Source organism: Sphaeramia orbicularis, chromosome 15 (genome assembly GCF_902148855.1).
Source record: "Sphaeramia orbicularis chromosome 15, fSphaOr1.1, whole genome shotgun sequence".
Classification (NCBI taxonomy): domain Eukaryota; kingdom Metazoa; phylum Chordata; class Actinopteri; order Kurtiformes; family Apogonidae; genus Sphaeramia; species Sphaeramia orbicularis.
Window position 1 is genome coordinate 20,888,864 of NC_043971.1, and position 19,766 is coordinate 20,908,629.

Consider the following 19,766-nt stretch of genomic DNA (forward strand, 5'->3'; position numbering starts at 1 on the left):
GGTATTATTGATTTCAGCTAGTCTAGTGTTTTGCTTTGGGTACAAATGTGTCGTCCTTGGGTGTCTGTAAAGACCCTCGCTACGTTACTTGTCTTCAGTCAAGTTGTCATGGCAGTTTGAACAAAGGTCTGGTTTTACTCGGTGGAGGCGTTGTGTTGACTGTTCCTCATACTTCACTGAATAGTCACTTCCAATCAATTCCACTGCCAGGTTATACCGGCATTTATGGAAACGCACAGCCCTGTTTAGAAAGCGATCTAAAATACCTATTGGCACGCTGACGCACCCATCTAAGCTTCATCACTGGCAAAGGAGCGTAAGTAAAAAGAAATGTGTCTTTTTATGAAGCCTTTCAGTTTCTGAATTCATGCACGGTAGGAAAGTGAAGGTATTCCCACAGATTTATGCTTTAGAAAACTACCATAGAAGCCCTTCTAGTGTTCAACTAGTAGTGTTAATGCTGTAGTGTAGAAGGTCGTTGCCTTGATATTGCTGTTGGCATAGTGGACTGCATCTATTTAATTAGCTTTAATATGAACATGTGTCCGTCATGGGATTTGCAGGCGTGTTGTTTCCAAATTGGAAAAGGGAAACACAAACACCAAAAAAGCACATCATGGTCCAGATCAGCCAATCTCCAGTTTCCTGGTAATTATCTGGACCACTAACTGTTGGAATGGAATAGCGTTGCAAACCTTTTTTTTTTTTTTTTTTTTTTTCCTGTAACTGTGCCATAATAGCTCTTTATGTGTTACTATAACAGTTATTCTCATCCACTGGGGATGGAAAGGGGACATTGCACAAAATGTGTCATGAAAAAGGTATGAAATTGAAAGCTGCTTCTCCATGACTCTGCTTGGTTATTCATTAGCAGATAAAAATATGGTTTATTAAGCAGTTTTTGTGTTTGTGTAAGGCAAATTTCAGAGAGTGCACTTTAGGCAACTCGCTGTTTTTTTTAAAATCACGTTTAAAAAGCAATTAGGAAGCCAAATAAAGCGTCCTTTATCGGGTTTGTTCTGAAATCTGTGCTTTCATTCCTAAGATGCATAAATAAATCAGTCCTACAGCTTTCATGAGAGGCAGGAATACTTTTGTTAAATCGTGACAGGAGGTGAAAACCAAGCCAGATTTGTTTGCCACAGACACCTCGTAAGTGTCATTGTGTTTGATTCATATGTGGTTGTTTGCTCAGCTCAAGTAAAAAAAAAACCAAAAAAATGTCAGTCATGTTTTTCCACAAATTGGAGCCAAATTGTTATGAAAAAGTTGCAGAAGCAGAGTTAGATTCACAGTTGAAGTGTTAACACTAAAATACAGATGGATTTCTTTGCAGTGCCTTAGCCATAACATTGTCTTTTTTTTAATTACTGTACTTTTATTGTGCTTAAGCTGCACAATGAACCCCAACCGTTCGACTCCGCTAACGGTGCTTAGTCCTTTGACCTACACTATTTGCCATTACTCAAGCGATGCCCATCTCATCCGCAGCTGACAGCCCGCTCACTACCGGCAGTGCATTCTGATGAACGGCTCCAACCTCTCCTTAACCACCTCAGGTAAGCCACAGGATTAATAACTTTGTCGCCACTTTGCCGGGATCCTGTTGAATTTTGCAGGATTGATCTTTGACATGAAGAGACTGGACCGAGTCAACGCATTTGTCCCTGCAGACAGGTCCAGATGTTGTGTTCACTTATGGGCTCGCTGCATCATCTGTTCATTAAAGGTTTTGTTTTAGCAGTTAGGATTTTAATGGATATTAATGATATGTTTGCAACATCCATGCAACTGCTAAAAAATTACCTGAACAAGTAGTTTAAAGAAGTGCATCCAAGATAAAGGTCCATGTTAGAGCTGCACAATATATCGTTTGAGCATCATCATCAGGATGTACGTGTACGCAATAGTCACATTGCAGGCCCTGCGATGTAGGAGGCGAATTAAATCAACGTGTTCTCACCTAATTTCAAAGGTAGTGACACACACTGCCAATCACGATCGTTCTTAATCAGTTTGGAGCAAGGTTATTATCGTTAATGAAAATTAACGAAATGACGAAAACTAGAATTGAAAAATCAATTAACTGAAACAAATAAAAACTATAATTTAAAGAGAAAAAAACCATAATTAACTGAAACTGCATTGTGTGCTTACAAAACTAACTAAAACGTGTAAAAATTATGGATGAAATTCCCTTCTTTTTCGTTTTTGTCAATGTCACATTGATTTATTTCGCTCCAGCAATTTTAGCTGTTGCCACCATACGGCACTTCATGGTCAGTCATTTGGTTTAGAGTCGTCTTCTCGTCCCCACTGTACCTGGAAACAGCAGAGTCCTGCATGGGATTTATTTGAATATGATGGTGAAGAAGAAAAAAGATAAGAAAAAACTAAAACTAAACTAAAATTAAGGATTTAGAAAAAAAACAAGAACTAATAAAAACTAGCAAACTGGCTTTAAAAATTAATTAAAGATAACTGAATTAGAGAAAAAAAAAGTCAAAACTAAACTCTAAGGACAATTCCAAAACTATTATAACCTTGGTTTGGAGTGAGTTGCTGGGAACAATATTGAAAAATGAGCAACGAACAAGAGAAAATCACTGTAAATGAAGACTTGGTGCCGAAAAGAAAAGCAACGTCTATTATCTGGAATTATTTTTTTGGTTACAAGAAGGATGATATTGAAACACGTGTTCTGTGTCGACAGTGTCTCGCACCTGTTTCCACAACAAGAGGTAACACAACTGATTAGTTTGACCATTTACGTCAGCACCACACAGATATGATATACTCCTGAGTATTTCTTCATATCACAGGGTTAAACAAAAATAGCAATGTCAGTTTTTTCCAATATCGTGCAGCCCTAGTTCATGTACTTGTGATGTTTTTTTTTTTTTTTTTTTTAAGAATAGCACAGCTGCTAGTCTCTGTGTTATAGGCTTCACCTTCTATAAATGCCTTCTTAATTAATACTCTTTAAGTTGTTTTCTAATGAAAGCCTTTTCATGTGAATCGGGAACAAGAGGTGTTTGCATTTACAGGGGTTTAATAGCAGCTGGTTTTTTCAAGCTTCAATAGCAAAGGAGTGCATCTTCAAACACATTGAGGGTGTTAACTCTTAGATAAAAGTAACAGCATGAATACAGAGGTGGGAGAAGTCATGTCGTCCGATTGTTGATGGGGATTAGTGGGGAGGTTGTTGAGATTAGTGGGCAGGTGGCTAATCTAAAACATAGTGGGAACACAATGTGACGCAAAGCACCACCTCTTGGGACTCAATGGGTTCCTGAATACAGGCTTAAGAATCTGATAACAGATTAGTAGTTCTCAGAAGTTTGTTTGGCTGCAGGGAATATATTATATTTTCTTTTTGCTTTATGTCAGATCTTTTTTTTTTTAATCAGGAAACATGCCTCACAAATTACCAGTTCCTCCTGAAATTGCCTTATTACTAAGGGTGTGTGTTGGCAAGAATCTGGCAGTACGATACTCATCACAATACTAGGATCACAATACGATATATCACAATATATCATGATACTGTTAAAAATGCAATTTTTTGTTTGTTTCTTTTTCTACAATGATTCTTTCCTTGAAGAATTGAATTACACCAGAAATATGCACAAACACTAAACACATTTTTATTTGATCAGAACAGGATCTAATGTTATATCACAAAATTTTCTTGTGTTAAACCTTAAATTATATTTTACAGACATTAAAGTTGAAGATCCTGCTCAAATGTTCATATTCTACTATTTCATAACTAACATCATAACATTATTTTTGTGCACTCCCAACTAGCGGTGTCTATCAACAAGAATCTGGCGATATGATACAAATCACAATACTAGGATCACGATACGATATATCTCGATATATCATGATACTGTTAAAAAGGCAATTTTTTTGGCTTGTTTCTGTTCTTTTAATGATTATTTCCTTGAAGAATTGAATTACACCAGAAATATGCACAAACACTAAACACATTTTTATTTGATCAGAACAGGATCTAATGTTATATCACAAAATTTTCTTGTGTTAAACCTGAAATTATATTTTACAGACATTAAAGTTGAAGATCCTGCTCAAATGTTCATATTCTATTAGTTCAGAACTAACATCAGAACATTATTTTTGTGCAATCCCAACAAAGGAACTAACATTATTTAAAAAAAGAGTGTTAACTAATAATAAATAAAATATAAACAGAAAAGAAAAACAGAAATGAACCTCCACAATATCTGCATTTGAATAAATACCAAAAAACATCAATACATTATTTTTCAATATTGATACAGCATTGTGAAATGAAATATCACGATATATTGCAGAACTGATATTTCATCACACCCCTACTTATTACCATCAGTCATATTTGTCCCTACTTTTCATGTTTTGATTACATGTGTTGTGTTTTTTTAGTCACGCCTACGTGGGGCAGGACTACAGCATTCAGAAGAACGTTGGGAAGATCTCTTTGGATCAAATCGATTCTGTAAGTTTCAGTGAAAATCTATTCATAAAGATCCATACAATGAGCTGTTTACGACTTCTTACCAACATCCATTTGACAGTTAATATGTCAGTATATTTTATTAACAGCTTTTATGCATTCATCGGTTACAATTTCAGCTCCCTTTCAGATTCACTTCAGACATTAAGTAATAAAACATCTGAATCCAGTGAACCGGTGTGTGCAATGACATGCTAAAGTGAACCTGTGGTAATTATTCATGTTTAAAAGATAGTTTCACAACCTAATCGTCAATATCACAAGTTATAAATGTTAATGTGCCTGATTTTCCAGGTATATCTTCTGACATTTTAATCTAAAAGGTTTGGAGGAATATGCAGAAGTGGGTCGTAGTTGCAGTATCGGGATCATTGTAGCTCTGTAACTGCTGCCTCGATCATTTGTCATTTTGGATCTGAACTAACGTGTTAAAACCTCACAATAAGACAAGTGGGTGGGGTGATTGAGGCAGCCACAGAATTGCTTTTATTGTTCAGCGAGCCAGGGAACTTTGAAGAGCACTTTAGGGCCTCAGCTCCTTGTTGGAAAGAATTGTATGACAGCATGGTAAAATGGTGAATATGTTCTAAATGTAGCATATTGTTAACTTGAGCCTTTTTTAATTCGTAAAAGCATATAAAACCTGAACTAACCTTTCAGATCATCAGATGCTTCTGCAGAGGACCCTTGTGATTCTTTGTTTTGCGGATGTCCCTGAACTACTCCTATAGTTCATCCACACCTTGACAGGCAGCTCTGCCTCACCTCCCTCTTTTCATACTTTTTTTTTTTTTTTTTTATCTCATCAAAATCATTCAATAAGTGTAGTTCGTGACAGTCAGGGCACAGTTGCACTTTAATTCCGCTTCTGCTTCATTTGGCCAATTATTGTTAGACTTGAAAGAAGGAACTGAGTAAGAAAAAAAAAAAAAGAAACTGAGTAAAAGTCGACATCACTTGTAAGGATAATAACAATGCATCACTGTGAAAGTAGCGGTGAAGCCAGAGACTTTCATTTTTGTAATTTAGTTATGAATTGTCACCCATCTCCAGCTTTCAGGAAAGTCCTTCCCACTGTGCATGAGGCAGCTCCATCAGGCCCTGAGAGAGAACCACCACCTCCGCCACGGCGGCCGAATGCAGTACGGACTCTTCCTCAAAGGAATCGGTCTTTCCCTGGAGCAGGCGCTGCAGTTCTGGAGGTCAGAGTTCATCAGGGGTAAAGTGGACGCAGACAAGGTAACATCAACTATTTATAGACTTTTAAACACATTTCAGACTTTTATATATTTATTTTTCATTTAATTTTACTGAAAAAGATGACAAAATATCTCCCTCATTACCATTCATACTAGGGATGCAAATTATCCATTAATCTGTTAATCATTAGTTGGTTGACATTATCGATCGATTAACAATTAACTAATAAGTGGCAATTTTCCTGAGAACCTGAATTTCTCTTTCAATAGGGTCTGTAAGAATAAGAGCTAGATATTGTTTGTATGCTATATATTATACTGAAAACACTCTGATTCAATACCGACCCCACATTTGTGCGTGTATTTAGGCGTGGGTGCACCGCTCCCACAAACAGACGGGCCAGTCTGTGTTTCGCTCCACCATGTCCCTAAAGCAATTCTAACTCATCAACGCCATGATCCGGTTCGATGACTGGCTATCCCAGCCACAGCGTCGCAGCACGGACAAACCAGCCGCCTTCGGACAGGACGTGGAAAAGGGCAATTAACCGACAATTAATAATTGAATTGAGTAAATTATCAATGCAGTTATCGACAATTCATTGATAGTCGATTAATTGTTTTCATCCCTTATTCATACAGATATTATCTATTAGAGTCATTTTCGTATTTCGTTTTTTATACATACAAAAGAGTTAAAAAAAAAAAAAAAAAAAAAAAAACTAACATGAACTGGGTGCTTACAGTTTTGGTATTTCTCACTTAACACTTTCAGTGCCATGGGCCGATTAAATCGGCTTTGGAGAACACGCCATATTTGTGTACAAACAAACCATCCACCCCCATTTCTTTCTCACATTTCGATGACGGTCTTTCTGTGTCCCCCTTTTGAGACCAAGCAGACGGGAATTTGAGGTCACGCAACCGAATAATATTTTTATATCTTTTTAATGTTTCTTATTCTCCGGTGTTTCATCAGAGGGAGCCTTCCATGCCGGGGGGCGGCTGTGGACTCCGGGGGCTGTGGCGCCTTCTCTCATTCTCTCACTGGGGTCCGCTCCTTTCTGGTGGGTGGGGGTCCCAGTTGGCCCTCTCCCACTAGTTGGGATGCGGGGCTGTGTTGCTGGTGCCTGGTCGCCGGGGTCGGCGGCTGCCTCCTGGTGCGGATGGCTCCCTGAGACAGCGCCTCCTAAATTGATGTTTTACTTGTACATTTTTGTTCTGGTCTACCCGTGTTCAGTCAGTCTTCTTAAGTATGTGTGAGCTTGTGGGTTTGCATGTATATGTGGGTTTGCATGTATATGTATGTGTGTGTGTGCGGGTGAGTGGGTGGGTGTGGGTGGGGGGCAGTACTGATTTTTAAACTGATATGTAAAGCACTTTGTGCTACAGTTTTTAATGTATGAAAAGCGCTATATAAATAAAGATTATTATTATTATTATTATTATTATGAATTATGCAAATTACGATCAATAATGAATCGGCTGCGTCCGGTGCGTTTTGAATCTAATTAGCAATCGGTCGGATGTTACCGAGCGGTTTCCTGCAGGATTCTTCAAATATTATAAAAACGACGCGAAATACTGAAAAACGGCCAAATTCGGTGGCACTTTTAAGGCTTATTAGCCCCTTAACTGTCTGGCACTTAAAGAGTTAAAAACAATCATAGCGTTACAATACACATTTTTGCAGAAAAATATAAGATTTCAGACTTTTAAAACAGTTTTTTAATTAGTATGCACACAGCACTTTTATATAACAGCACCTTTGACATATTGAGATTGAATATTTGACGTCTGTTTTTATGTATTTATTTTTTATACTATGTTCGAGAGTCATGCAGTGAAATTTCGTTCAAGGGCACTGTTATTTTGCATGTTTCCTGGAATGTCTGTCTATTGATCTATCTATCTAGAGTTGTACTTTTTAAAATGCCATCCTCTCATCATTAGATAAATACAAAATTAAAAATTCTTATCTTTTCAGGAGTTTAACTAAGTATCTGACATCCCCCATTTAAACAGTTTAAATTCAGTCACGCTTTTTCCTTAGAACCTTCCTTACATTTATAAATATATCCAGAGTAAACACATCTTCTCCCTCCAGAGAAGCTTATCAGCCTGCAGAGCCTTTTTTAATCATTTTAACTTTTTAATTACAAACTTAAAGCTTTGAAAACACTCTACCTGAGCATCTGACCCACACTGATAAACACCTGTGTGCTGCTCACAAAAGTGCTTCATTTTTGAGTGCTCATCAAAAGACATTGTATCAATTTGGTACAAGGCAAGCGCCAAGAAATCATTCAGTTGTTCTCAGTTGAACAAACACCCATCACACTGTTCTGGCACAGCGCTGCATGTGGACGGGCCTTGATCCCTGAAATGTGTTGTCTTTGAACACTGATTTGTAGAAGTGGATCACATGGTTGGCACCCCTGCCATGTCACACCAGGTAGCCTGTACTCTTTGCAGTCTTGTAACACATATTGCATCAGATGTACAAAAATGTCCAGGCATATATCTGAGAAATGTAGAGGTTTCCATTTGCTGCTGGTGCAATAGTTTTTCAGTGTAATAAGCATATGTTTAAGAAAATACACTGTGGAAAGACAGTAATATATTAGGATACTCAAAGATGTTTGTGCCTTTTTTTAACAAGCGAATAGTGTGTCCCTGATCCTGTCTTTGCTAAGTTATTAATAAGAAATAAGGCAAAAATACATGTTGTGCACTTAATTTCTACCATGTTGACAAAAAAGGCTCAGAATTCTCATTCAGTATAGTGTAAACAGGAACAAAGTGGTACTGATATTCCATTTACACTTTTAGTAAATAACTACCTATGTGTCATAAATATTTCATTAAAGCCTCTTTTCCCTTTTTGAATCTATTTTTTGTGAAATATGCGATGCCCACATTATAATAAGCAGCCTGCTAAATGTTTTTCTTAAAGTGAACAAACAGAGCTGTTTTCTTAAATTTTATTTTATTAAAAATGCACATCTTAAGCTGCGTGTGTAGCTGTCCCAGACAATAAATGAGAACAATATCTTGTGTCGCGGCTCCTAAAACAGCGATCATACATCGCACCATGAAAGGTTTAAAGTCAGCCGTTAGAGAGGGTCTGGGACAAGACTCTGACAGCGTCTGAAATTAATGGTCATGATCTTATAACATGACTGCTCTGAAGTACTGTGTCCATTTAACCACCAGAAATGCAGTGGTTTTTAGCTTCACATCACTGTTTACCATCACCGTAGTTTAATGGTCCAACTAGATGACAGACATATTTCATTGTTATATATATACCCTGCATGTCTATAGATATGGTATGATTGATAAAGACTACATAAATCAAAGCTGACTTCTTACCTAAACGTATTGGATCAGTGTTGCACAGTGTGGCTGCTGAACTTGGACAGTTGCTGAAATCTTCAAGGCTGCAGGAGGATTTTTTTGGTTTAACATAGATAATTGCATGCACCACCTGTATTTAATCCATTATTTTCTAATATTGGAAGGAAAAACAGTGTGGAGAAATAATAAGGTTGCATAGTCTGAAATAACAAGTAAACAACAGTATCACCCATAATTTGTAGCTTTTTAAAATAACCCTGCACTGCAGCAAAACCTGTACAAAGTCAAGACAGTTATTTTTGAGTTGTGGTTTTCTTCATTCCCTAATGATTTGATTTAATGTGAGAGGTTTTTTTTTAAGCTACACTTCAAAAGTCAAAAATTTTCTATTATCTTTTTGTGTTTTACATAAAAGAGGTGGTAAATAAAGGCCACGTTAGTAGGTTTTTAAAATAATAACACGTTGTTTATCCCGGCTTTACCTGCTCCCGTCCTAGTACCTGCTATTGGGCCTCAGCTCAGTACACTGGATTCATGTTGCACACTTTAGTGCTCTGTTTCTGAGGTGGTTTGGCTCCCATGTACAGTCTCCCAGAGAAACTGTGATGGGCTCTGCACAAAGCCCAGCTCGTGTTCCACAGCAGAGGCAGCAGAACGGTGCTGACCAGATCGCAGCTCTCACAGTGATGTATGTGTTGTGTCAGGGACTGCACTTTGTGGCAGGCTGCACAAAGCCTGCTCATTAGTATGCGACAGGCACAGAGAAAAAGATGGGAGGCAGTGATGCCGAAAGGGAGGCCTGGAGGAAGAGGCAATGTAATATTAGACTAGAGGGAGAGAGAAAATTGATGAAATCAACTTGATCTATCCATTTTTCTTGCCACGGAAGTTAGCCTATTCATTGGAGTGTCTATTTGTACCACATTTTGGGTGTTGTATTGCCTTGGGGTAGGTTGGCTTTTGAACTGCTTGTTTTACAGATGTGAACTTCAGGTTAATTAATTTCCACTAAATGACACCATTTTTCACATTATAGGTGTACTTTTCCTTTAAGGTTTTACATTAGCCGTCAGTGGAGGACATGCATTAGATGACACTTTATATTTACAAGTACAAAGTGTTATTTTAATCACCAGTATTGATTGTACATGGGTGTTTAGAAATATCCAGTGACTGACAGAATAAATTAAGTCATTTTATGGGATTGGTTCACTTCATTATCTTCTCAGACATTAAGAAGACTTGTGTTAGTGCCGCCATGTTCCTTTATCTTTAACACTGTACTTGTGCATTGTCTGCAAAACAAGCGGTCACTTTTGTTCTGCGATATGAAAATTCTAAACTCGGACACGATTGCGGTATTTACAGCCTCCCACCTTATATTGTTCCGAAGTGTGAAAAGGCCTGTAGTGCAGATTTAAAAAGGAAGTATTTTAATGGTATTACATATAAGAGGGATTGCAGCTACAGGCACATCAGTCACTATGGACTGTGCCTGAGAAGCCATGCCAAGTTTACACACATGCACACACACACACGTACGTAATCCCTTTGATTGTGTCCTATTTCTCTGTCTCCATTGCCGCAGGTTTTTGTGAATGTGTCCTAGAGTGTGGGGGGATGTTACTGTGATGTAGCCCCACGAGCCAAGATGTGCACTAAAAGAGCTGTGACTCTGCTCCTTTACAGCATCTTTTGTGCCTGTGCTTAGACTTTCTGCTCTGATTTTCTGAATTGCTTCATTTTGCGCCAGTGTATATCCAGGATTATCCAAAGTGCAGGTTGTACAGAAGTATTATATTATTATTTTTAGGAAAGTCGCATTAAATATGTACAAATGAGTAAGCTACTGGGACTATTTCAACCCAGTCTGAATGCTTGAGGCGGTGTGATTTCTGTGGTACAGGTCGAACCAACGGACGAATTCATAATATGCAAAAAAGTCTTCCTTGAATAAGTAAAACTCCATACCACCTCAAAGCTTTGCCATTTTTTAGACCACACAGGATCTTTTTTACGTCCTAATTATTTCACATAATACATATTAAACACACTTTAGTGCCAGTGGACTTCCAGAATTCATTTTAACCGAGTAGGGGGGTCTTAAATCTAGAAATGGCCTCTTGAATCCTTAGCAGCTCTACATAATTAATATTTGATTTATTGTACTTAAAGAAGGTTTTATGGTTTTTTAAATTACCACTGCAGCTTGTCACATTAGCAGGTTCAAGGGTTTTATTACAACATTAATGTGTTATGATGGGTGCAGTCGTGGCGGTTGTGCTCGGCCACTGTTGAAGTGCGCTGTGTATATATTTTACTGTTTGATTTTTAAGGGCAGTGAACCTGTAATTAATTTTTAATGGTTGCACACAAGTACTCCGCATATAAAAGAAGTTCACTGTGGAGAATGACCCCGATCAGAAAGTATGAAAGGGTTTTTAAATCTGGACCGAAGATAATTTGACTTATGTCACTCTTCAGTATTCACTGAAAAACTTTTGTTGTTTTGATCTTTCTGATCAAAAATGATTTTTCGCCCTCACTCTAACCTTCTCCAGATATTGGAGCCAAATACTACAGACTGCTGACGGATATAAAGGAAAAAAAAAAATCCAGCGTTTCATTCCCACATGCTCCTTTTCTCAGCCGAGTGAGTGAGATTTATGGAGTGGAGCCCTGTGTACGTGGAAGTGACCCTCAGAGAGTAGTTGTTCTCCTACTTTTCAGGAGTTGTGGATTAAATTGTGTGTCATCTGATATTTTTCCTCAAAAGTTAAAAGCAAAATTGAAAAACAAGCCATGGATTAAAGAAGAGAAGTGAGAGAACTAAACACAGAAAGGTGCCAAATTACAGAAAACGCCAACATAAAGTGTCTTAGTAGGGAGCCAAGGTGTGTTTAAGAACTGCTTAAATGCAGTCTTTGATTCTCCAAGTCTATGATCTTAACTGGAAGGAACACCTTTCTGCTAAAAGATGTTCCTGAATTTGCATTTTTGATGATGGCAGTGGAAAACACCGGTTGAAAACAGTCCAAAATCTCCATTAATGTGTTCAGTTCGGTTGAGACATGGTAACTGTTGCAGCCACGATTTAACAACTTGCATCATTTTCCATGCTCATCAAACCTTCCTGTAGCTCCTTATCTCTTCTGGATGTGAGCACTGTCTTCCTTAAGGAGACCATTCCCATCAGGTTTTTCCTTTTGTCACAAATAAAGATGCATTAAGGTGTCATCCATTCATATTTGCTCATATGGGTTATTGTTATATCAGCATATAAGCATGTGTCATTTTACCAATGGCAGTGGAGACTGTGTCATGCTAAATTCTGGTGGACAAAAAAAAACACCAGAATCAGAAAATACACACCTTCCTTTTTTTTTTTTTACCATTAGACCTTTATTTAACCAGATAAAATCCCATTGAGATTGAGCTGTCTTTGACCAGGGTGACTTGGCCAAGAGGTCAGCAGCACATGCCAAGAAAGAAAACAGGTTTTACAGACAGGTAGTAACAATAAATTAAAACAAACAGTAATCATATTGTAATAACAGAAAAGTGAGACAGTTTTTTTAAAAGTGCAGTTAAAGTGAGGTCACAGCAATTTAAAAACATAGGCACTGTCTAATTGACTCTTGCGGTCTTGTCTGTAAGACGGCGCGAAAAGCTTGAAATGACATGAGTTTTGGCATTTTCAGCTCCACTTGAAGGGGGCGGCAAAGCTAAAAGCTGGCTTCCCCGATTCAGTTCTAACTTAGGGTACATTCAAATAATTACAATCACAAGACCATAAAGAATATTGACTGCTATTCCTTCAGCAGCTCTCTCTTCTCGAGCCAAATCAAAGTCTAAATATAAAGATTGGTGAACTCCAGGTTGTTATATGCCTATTATGAAATAATCCAGCCACTTTTCCAAGCCTTTGTGTTGATACAGACTTGAGCAGAAGAATCACATCCAGGTTGTGTATAACACAATCTAATCAGTGATCGGAAATTAGTCACGTATTTAACCTTCCTACCTTTCTGAAAAGACTCAGGATTAGACAAAATCTGTGCCACAGGGGGGATTTTCTACAGCCTGAAAGGAGTAGATGCAGAGGTGTCACTTCCTTTCAGACCACTTGAATAGCAATTTGTTGAAAAGTAAAGCACCCCTCAAACTATCGTTTCACAAAAAATGTGAATAATCTGAACAAAAATGAACAACCTGAAATGTTTTAAGAAAAATAAGTACAATTTTACCAATATTCTGCCTGTTAGTGAATGCTTTGTGTATTTGTAGATCCACTGTGATCTGAAAATTGTATGTACTTGAGTAAATGATTCGAAGAGGCGTAAAATTGTTTAAATTGCACTTATGTTTCTTAAGAGATTTCAATTTGGTCATAGTTCATGTTATTTGCATTTTTTAAAGGATAATTTATAGATGTAAACATTTCCATTGTGTAATTTTACTTTTTCACTCTAAAATATAGAGAAGTTTGGAGTTGACATTATTTATAGGTTATTATGTTATTATTTTACTGGTCCGGCCCACTTCAGATCATATAGGGCTGTATGTGGCCCCTTAACTAAAATGAGTTTGACACCCCTGATCTAGTAGGTCTGGTCGGTGCACTTGTTGATGGTCCATAGTACTAATGCCTGTATTATGTTTTACATTTAGTATTCATCATGACAAAATTCACATTTTCCTTCATTCACAACATTGCATGACAAAACTCCTCAGGACCAGGGGAAAAAGCAGTGAAAGGGAACAACTGCTGTATTACTGTATTCATAATTCAACTATCTCGAGTGTGGTGACACCTATACAGCAGGTTCTCTCTAATAGCTCTATATTTCACTGAGGAAACACCCTGTCAAAACTGACATGATATATGACTATGTCTCTTTTCACCCCAACCTTGTCCCTCTTACACTCTCATCCTCACTAATGGCTTCTGTGGTTCACTCTCTTTCTGTAGTTTGACAAAGCATATGCCTACAGCATCCGCCACATGTTTGGCAAAGAAGGCAAGCGAACAGACTACACCCCCTACAGTTGCATGAAGGTGATTTTGTCAAACCCACCCAGCCAAGGCGACCATCATGGTGAGTTGACAGCTGTTAGAAGTAGCTATTACCCATGTGAAAAGCCACTCAACTGTCATTATAAAGCTTTTTAGGCAAAGTATTGAAACTGCTAACTGTCATTATCAAAATAACTGATGTATTTTTTTTTTTATGTGGTAAACATTGCTGACTCCTTCCACCAGTGCAACAGTTTATACTCTGCCTCGATCTGTTAAAATATTTATTTTATGTTTGCAGGGTGTCCATTCCGTCACAGTGATCCAGAGCTGCTGAAGCAGAAGCTTCAGGTCTACAAAGTGTCGCCCAGTGGAATCAGTCAGGTGGGTCTTTTCTGAGTGACTTAAACATTTCTGCAACATATTCTAATGCGAATTAATCCATTTTTGAAATAAACATTGTCACTGTGCATCAAATCAAAGGGTAACAAGTGGTCCCAGGCACAACAAACCCCACCCCTCACACGTATGGTATCTTATTTTGGCGTCGATCCGGATGATGTCATCATGTCTAAGCGTGTGCTGATGTCAGCGTAGACAAAGACAACATAGGCATATTTCAGTCATTACACTGCAAAAATCTAAATCTTACTAGGTGTATTTTTCTCATTTCTAGTCAAATTATCTCATCACACTTAAAATAAGACTTAATCACCTAAAGAGTAACTTGTGAGATATAAGAACTTATTTTTAGACAATAGATTTGTTCCATTGGCAGATTTTTTTTTTTTTTTTTTTTGCTTGAATTAAGAAAAAAAAAAATTGAATTAAAAAAAAAAAATCTGCCAATGGAACAAGTGAAAATTATCTTGGTAAGATTTCTTGAAATAAGATTTTCAAGATCTGTTGTCTGAAAATAAGTTCTGCATTTTTTGGGATTGTCCAAAACTTATGTCTTTCTGGGTGAGAATTAGGGGGGAACTTTCTAAAATACTACACACTTACATTGAATTTGACCCACTGATTTTTATCTTTGGAGTGCTCCCCGCTAATTTTTTAAATAAGGATAAAGAATATCTTTTGAAAATTCTTGTCTTGGTAGCAAAAAAAATGATAACTGTATCCTGGTATAAACCACTTCCTCAAACAATAAATCAGTGGAAGGAAAGAATTGTGAGGGTCTTTACAATAGAAAAAATAACAGCAAACCTAAACCTTACCACTGATTTGTTCAAGAAGAGGTGGAATCCTTTGATAACCCATTTGGATTTGATATTGTAGCATTTGAGAGTCTGGCGCTGGGGGGATATTATTTGTATTTTTATGTAATTATTAAAATAATTGTAGGCAGATATATTAGGTATGCAAATAAGACCTTGTAACAGTATACTGATTTGAGGGACCAGTTTGCCGAGAAGTTATGTTTATTTGTTTATTTATTTATTTATTTATTTATTTATTTTTTGTTTTTATGTTATAAAAGTTATGTAGCTTTCTACATTAAGAATATGTAAGGATTGTACATATTGTAAAGCTTGAAATATGAATAAAGTTTTGTTCAAAAAAAGAAAATAAGTTCTTATATCTCACTGAAAAGTTACTCTTTAGGTGATTATGTCTTATTCTAAGTGTGATGAGATATTTTGTCTAGAAATGAGAAAAATACACTTGGTAAGATTTTGATTTTTGCAGTGTATAAGTAAATGGGGGCAAAAAAAGATTTAAAAAAATTCATAAAAAATTTGAGCTTTGACCTACTTTTCCGAAAATGTAACAACATCTATTCTGGGTCACTGGCAATCTATAAGCCCTATTTGGTATGAATTCAACCAATAGTTTTGCAGCTAAAGTGTTAACAAACAAAGAAACAAACCAAACCAAAAACAATTACCCTTGCTTCCCCTTCAGGGGAGGGGGGGGGGGTAATAACCATGAAACTCGTGATGAAGAATGTGTAATGCCATGAAGCTGCCTCCAGTAACTTAAATTGGAAAAAAACCTTCAAATTCTTTTTGGAAGTGTTTGCTTTTCCTACAGTCCTTTGCTGTATTTGTACTGGTGCTCCTCTTGTAAATAACTCGTGTTGATTGACAGGTGTGATTGACAGCTCACCTGCCTGCTGAATTGGACTTTAAAAGTGTGTGTCTATTACAGAAAACAGACACTTGAACAAGACCATAAAAGCATTTTGTTTCATGATTTTTTTTTCTTCCCATTTTCACACTGCCGTTTTCAAACATTTCTGCATATGCCAGTAATGAGTACCTGAAATCACTTTGCAATGTTTAGCATAATGCATCAAATGGACAAAAGTATTGGGACACGTTGAATTCCAGCATTTCATTACTGAAAGGGGACTGGGCTACAAAACCACAATCACAGTGATAAATATTAATGTAATTAACATTTTGATTTGCTCTTTAGGCTTTGTCTAAACCTCTATGCCTAAAACATTTTTTTTTTAACTTAATTTCAATCACTTTTCCTTCATCATTATACATAGTACAGTGCACAGTGAAATGTATTTGTATACCTGCAGCTGATTGTAAAATAGTAATTTCACACAAAAAAACACAAGATAATCATAGAAATATAAATGTATATATAACAAAATATGTAGACGTACATTTACAGTATGTTCTGCCTCTAGATTTCTGAAATATTTGTCAAGTTCTGACCATAAATAATCATTTAAAAACACAAATAACCATGTCATTTCTTCATCTCTCACCCAGGAAGAAAAATAAGCCTTTAAAATATTGCCTTAGCATTTATCATGAAAATTATCAACAGCAACTATCATGAACATTGTGTAATAATAAAAAATCATGGGAAGGAACAGTTCCAGGACCCCCAAAAAATAGTTAGTTCAAGGTGTTCTTTGGAAAAAGGGATTCATAAAGTAGATTTTCACATAGCATGGTCATATACAGGGTGGGGAAGCAAAATTTACAATATTTTGAGGCAGGGATTGAAAGACAGTGTATGACCAATTAGTTTATTGAAAGTCATGAGAATTTATTTGCCACAAGAAAATTTCCATAATAGAAAATGTTTTTATTCTATGTGTCCTCCTTCTTTCTCAATAACTGCCTTCACACGCTTCCTGAAACTTGTGCAAGTGTTCCTCAAATATTCGGGTGACAGCTTCTCCCATTCTTCTTTAATAGTATCTTCCAGACTTTCTCGTAATAGTTTTACTCATAGTCATTCTCTTCTTTCCATTATAAACAGTCTTTATGGACACTCCAACTATTTTTGAAATCTCCTTTGGTGTGACGAGTGCATTCAGCAAATCACACACTCTTTGACGTTTGCTTTCCTGATTACTCATATGGGCAAAAGTTTCTGAAAAAGTATGGATAATAGTGTTGGGTATGATTATGACATCAATATATGTTTGGTTTCAAAACAATTGACGTAGTGCCTGCTGAGAAAAAACAACTAAATGTTCATTGTAAATTTTTGCTTCCCCACCCCGTATAAATAAAGCTATTATTATTATTATTATTATTATTATTATTATTATTATTATTATTATTATATATAGACCTTAAAAAACACTTCAACACGTTTCGGCTTCAAGGCTTAAAGAGAGTGCCTTGGAATTTTCTTCCTGTTTGTCATTTTGTAGTAATATTTCAAACTAATAAGTCTGGGAAGCTGCACAAGTTATAGATGTGATGTGTATCAATATTTTTGACCATACCGTGCATATTCTAGTTTCTAGTGTTGTGTTTGGATGGTGTTTTCATTAAGGTAGTTCTAGCATTAGCTTGGCAAGTTTGACCTCTCATGTTTCCACAACTACAAGTGACATCTGGCTCAAAAAATCTCAAAATTCACATTGCCAGACTCGTGGTTTCACAGTGTTGTACACAAACCAATGGGTGATGCAGGTGTAGCTACACACGCTTCTTTTAAACAGCCTATGTATTAAACATAGACATCATCCAGAAACTGCAGTCAGCATTATCTCTTTAAACTCACAGTCGGGTAATAGAAAGTGACAAACTATTATTGTAAGAATGTGATATAAGTATAAGAGGACATGGAAGAGTGCTAATATTCTATGTTGAAAATGCTTGATATTCCATTAAGTAAACTAAATCCGTACTAAAAAAAAACTGCAGTGCACAGCTAGGCACTGATCAAATACCAGCCTCAGTGTTGAGCCTGCTGGTGGCAGACTTATGCTGGAGGCAGCCTTCAGGAATATACAGAATAATGAGGGAGCCACATGCACACAGATTCCTCCAAAAAATGTCTCTTTTAGTGAAGGCTGATGACTGTGGATTTATTTTCCGCAGGGTCACTCACCACAAGTATACAGTCACAGTAACACTACAGTGATTTTAGCAGAGGAATGTGAAGAAGCACAAGTGGGCTAACCAAAACCAGCACTCTGAAATGTCTGTTCACACCCTCCTCCCCTTTCAGCTTCACTAAGCTTTAGAAAACCTCAAAGGGATAAAAAGGAAAATCTCCAAATTGAGATGTACCAGGAGACCCGATTGTGTAATCGCTGCCAAAGGTTATCCTATAAAGAGTTCACTCAAGCCATGAATATTTGAATGATTCTATTAAAAAAAAATCTGTTTTCATTAAGTTTGCAATCTGTTGCTATTAGAAAATGCCATGTGATGGTTCAGCATATAAAAAAACTAAATAAGTTTTCAATGATTGTTACAGGAACTTCCTAAGCTGTTAAAGTCTGTATGAGGAAAACAGTTTGGGAAAATGTTTAATACCAAGAGTGTTTTTTGTCACCATAAATTTCTTATTTTTAAGTCATGTTAAGTAAGATTTCCAATTTTCCAGCCTGGGGTCTTTTGAACTTTTTTATCCTTCCTTTATTTGCAGATCCTGGAGCTGGTTAAAGGAATGCACTATCAGCTGGCATGCCAGAAGTACTTTGAGCTGACGCACAATGTAAGTGGAGATTTCTTTTGAAGCTTGGGTGTTATTACTTGGGCTACCTATTTCATAGACTTGGGGTTGGTCTTACATCTTCCATACTGAGGCTCAGGAGAGACCCAGAACTGTCAGTGCATCCATCATTAGCTGGCTGTCATAGCCACTTAATTTTTATAGGTTTATTATTGCATTTAGAGCTCTTTTTTCCCCTGTGGATACTTGTTTAATTTAATCTGTTTTAGTTTGGATGCCTGAGTCATCATCCTTCTCAGTCACCCTCAAGGTCTTCATTTAGAGAAAAGCAGGGATTGGGTGGTAGAGTGCTCGCTATCTGCTCGTGATGAGATGTATGTCATTCAGGTCAGTTCAGCAGACGGCTCGTAATAAGCTTAATACATGCTCTGGTCTTTTTTTTTTCCTAACGCTTGTGCTCGGCTTGGCGCGTGATAGAGGATGCCTGATGATTAAAAGCCTCAAAGTCAGGCATCTTTATGGTGACTTATAGAAGAAATTAATTTTTTACACCTTAACTTAGAGTAGAAAATCAGAAATATTACTGAAAGATCAGGTAAATGAATTGTTAATGTCTCAGACTGCGCATGAAGAATTCATAGAAAATGAAGAATGCTTAAGTTAGCTTAGATGTCAGATGGTAATGTATGAATCCATTGTTTATGTTCCTACACCAAACACACTTAAAAAAATAAACCTGCAGTAGAAATATAATCCACAGTGACTAGGGATGCGAATT

The 19,766-nt window shown here is 36.9% G+C and overlaps 1 protein-coding gene across 2 annotated transcripts in view; it reads left to right on the forward strand.

The window, feature by feature from the left end:
• prim2 (DNA primase subunit 2) overlaps positions 1–19,766 on the forward strand; it is a 36,689-nt gene that overhangs the window by 7,868 nt on the left and 9,055 nt on the right. For both annotated transcript variants that reach the window (XM_030156812.1, XM_030156813.1), the window contains exons 8-13: positions 1,492–1,559; positions 4,432–4,504; positions 5,576–5,761; positions 14,054–14,180; positions 14,400–14,482; positions 18,962–19,030. In XM_030156812.1, the coding sequence (XP_030012672.1) occupies positions 1,492–1,559; positions 4,432–4,504; positions 5,576–5,761; positions 14,054–14,180; positions 14,400–14,482; positions 18,962–19,030 (606 nt within the window). The remainder of the gene's footprint in view (positions 1–1,491; positions 1,560–4,431; positions 4,505–5,575; positions 5,762–14,053; positions 14,181–14,399; positions 14,483–18,961; positions 19,031–19,766) is intronic.